We start from the raw sequence: 2,371 nt of genomic DNA, 5'->3' as shown, positions 1-2,371 counted from the left end.
GTGGCGTTAGCTTGATGATAGGGACTCACAAACTTAGCCATGACATCCACCTTCCATAGGATATCATGGCTAAGTCAGTCCTGAAGCAGGCGTAAGGAAAGTAGCGATAACAGGGGTTATCGCTACTTTTCTTGCCGCTATGCTTCAAAGCGTGGGGCATGATGATAGGAGAAATGTCGCTTAGCGACGTCTCTCTTGTCATGTCAGGTCAGGAACGCCCACTTTGCATCTCATTAGTGATGCAAAGCTGGGCGTTAGGAATTCCTAAGCTAACGCAAGTTTTCATGAGTTAGCGTGAGTTTGCTAATCAGGCGATCAAATTATCGCCGCTTTTCGGACGAAAACCGCGGCAAAAGTGACGATAATTCTATTGCCTCGCCTTGCTGATATGCCCCTTAAATTTTGCCAATTGTGGGGTAAGCAAATCAAACATACACATTTAAGGGTCAGAGCACTGGCCCTGAGGCTTGATTGGAAGGACTCAATGTACCCGTCAGAGTTACAAAACTAGCAGCATCAGTCCCAAAGTTTGGGGGTGATCATGCGAAAAGGGGCATTTCCTTACACTGGTGTAAATTATCTGAGAACACAGCACCTATTTAAGCTGTTCCACTGGTGATTTATATCTCTGAAGAGACTGACCAGGTTGCCCAGGCCAAGAACACAACATTTATGGCATTTTGATACAATATGTGTTTTACAGGTGCCCCTTCAGATTGGTATTGTACTATCCCAAAGATTAATTTATTTGTTTTGTTTTATTGTGACCAATCCTTCTTTTCTAAAGATGTTTACGCCCAAATATCTGGGCTAGCATCTTAAAACGTTGGTATTGCTTTATTGACAGAGTGGTAGATAATTCGTATTGAGTTTGCTAGTAATTCAACTTAATGCAGTGTATTATCTTGGTAACAAATCTTCTTTTTACATTTTCTCAGAGCTCTTTTCACCTCAATGTTTCTCAAACTATAAATAAATGGATTTAACATTGGAATGACAATAGTAAACATCACAGCAAACAGCTTGTCTTTTTCCAGTGACACCTCGGAGGTTGTTTTCATATAAGCACCAAACTCAGATCCATAGAACATAATAACAGCAGTCAGGTGAGCGGAACAGGTGGAAAATGACTTTTGCCTCCCACTGGTGGAAGACATCTTCATTATATTTGTGATAATTAACACATATGAAATAATTGTTAAAATAAATGGACACAGTCCCATCACTGCTCCTTCTGCAAAAGTTACAATATTAATGAAAAAGGTGTCTGTGCAAGAGAGTTTCAGAAGAGCAGTAAAATCACAGAAGAAGTGATTGATTTCATGGGATCCACAAAAGGATAGATTTGATATTAAAACAGCATGTGGGATGATGTCCAGAAAGCCAAGCATCCAGGAGGCCGCAGCCAGCCACACCACTGCTCTCTTGCTCATTATGACTGTATAGCGAAGGGGGTGGCATATGGCAACATACCTGTCCAGCGCCATGACCAAAAGCAAGAAAAACTCTGTGCTAATGAAGGAAGAGCAAACATAGAATTGAAGAATGCAGGCAAGGAAATTGATTGATTTATTGCCTGTTAAACAAATCTCCAACATTTTTGGAATGGTGCCAGATGTGAAACAAATATCTAAAAAGGACAAGTTCATGAGAAAATAATACATAGGCTTCTGAAGATGAGAATCAGCGCATATTATTGTGATTATGACAATGTTTCCAAGCAGGGTCAGTAAATACATTTGTAAAAACACAATGAAAATTAGAGCTTGAAGCTGGGAGTTTTGTGATAACCCCAGGATGGAAAATTCAGTGAAGAAAGATTGATTCCACTTTTCCATATTTGTAATGCTTCTTGGCTGTTGGTCAATGATAATAATGATAATCTGGAGAAAAAAATACACACTCTTTAAAACAGTTATAACATTGAAATATTATTTTGTCTGCTACTATTAAGGAAAATGGGCAGTGATAATTGGTAATTTAATAAAGTCTTTTAAGGTACACAGAAAATGAACCTATCTGTTTTGTTTGCCAGTCCATAACAACTGCATTTGGCTGCCTTAAACTTACTAAATATATGAATATATATTTAAGGTTTTCAAAGTCGCTGAAAAGTTTTAATGACAATCTGAAAGTAATAAAAAAAAACATTCATTTAAAGAAAATGATATTATAAAATAATTCTAAATAATATCACTGGTATCATCAGATACAGCATTGTAGTCAGTTGCTGTGACTAGCGTGATGAAACCATTAAAACTATTTAGAAAAGGGCCTACCGAGATCCACCAAATAAATGGAAAATATGACAACACTATTCTGCATTTACAGTTGGAGGTAGGCTACTCACTTTAGGTAAATGCCCCTAATC

The 2,371-nt window shown here is 37.9% G+C and overlaps 1 protein-coding gene across 1 annotated transcript; it reads right to left on the bottom strand.

Annotated features, from left to right (window-relative positions):
- Nucleotides 1–887: 887 nt before the first annotated feature.
- On the bottom strand, nt 888–1,877 carry LOC146813389 (olfactory receptor 1C1-like). Its single transcript, XM_085615409.1, has one exon. The coding sequence runs from the start codon at nt 1,836–1,838 to the stop codon at nt 888–890; it is 951 nt and encodes a 316-aa protein (XP_085471535.1). The 5' UTR covers nt 1,839–1,877.
- Between the last annotated feature and the right edge of the window lie 494 nt (nt 1,878–2,371).

Source organism: Triturus cristatus, chromosome 7, assembly GCF_964204655.1.
Source record: "Triturus cristatus chromosome 7, aTriCri1.1, whole genome shotgun sequence".
NCBI lineage: Eukaryota > Metazoa > Chordata > Amphibia > Caudata > Salamandridae > Triturus > Triturus cristatus.
This window is presented reverse-complemented; position numbering and strand designations above follow the sequence as displayed.

Coding starts and splice junctions, on each gene's coding strand:
- LOC146813389 (XM_085615409.1), bottom strand. CDS start 1,838: ATGGAAAAGTGGAATCAATCTTTCTTCACTGAATTTTCCATCCTGGGG.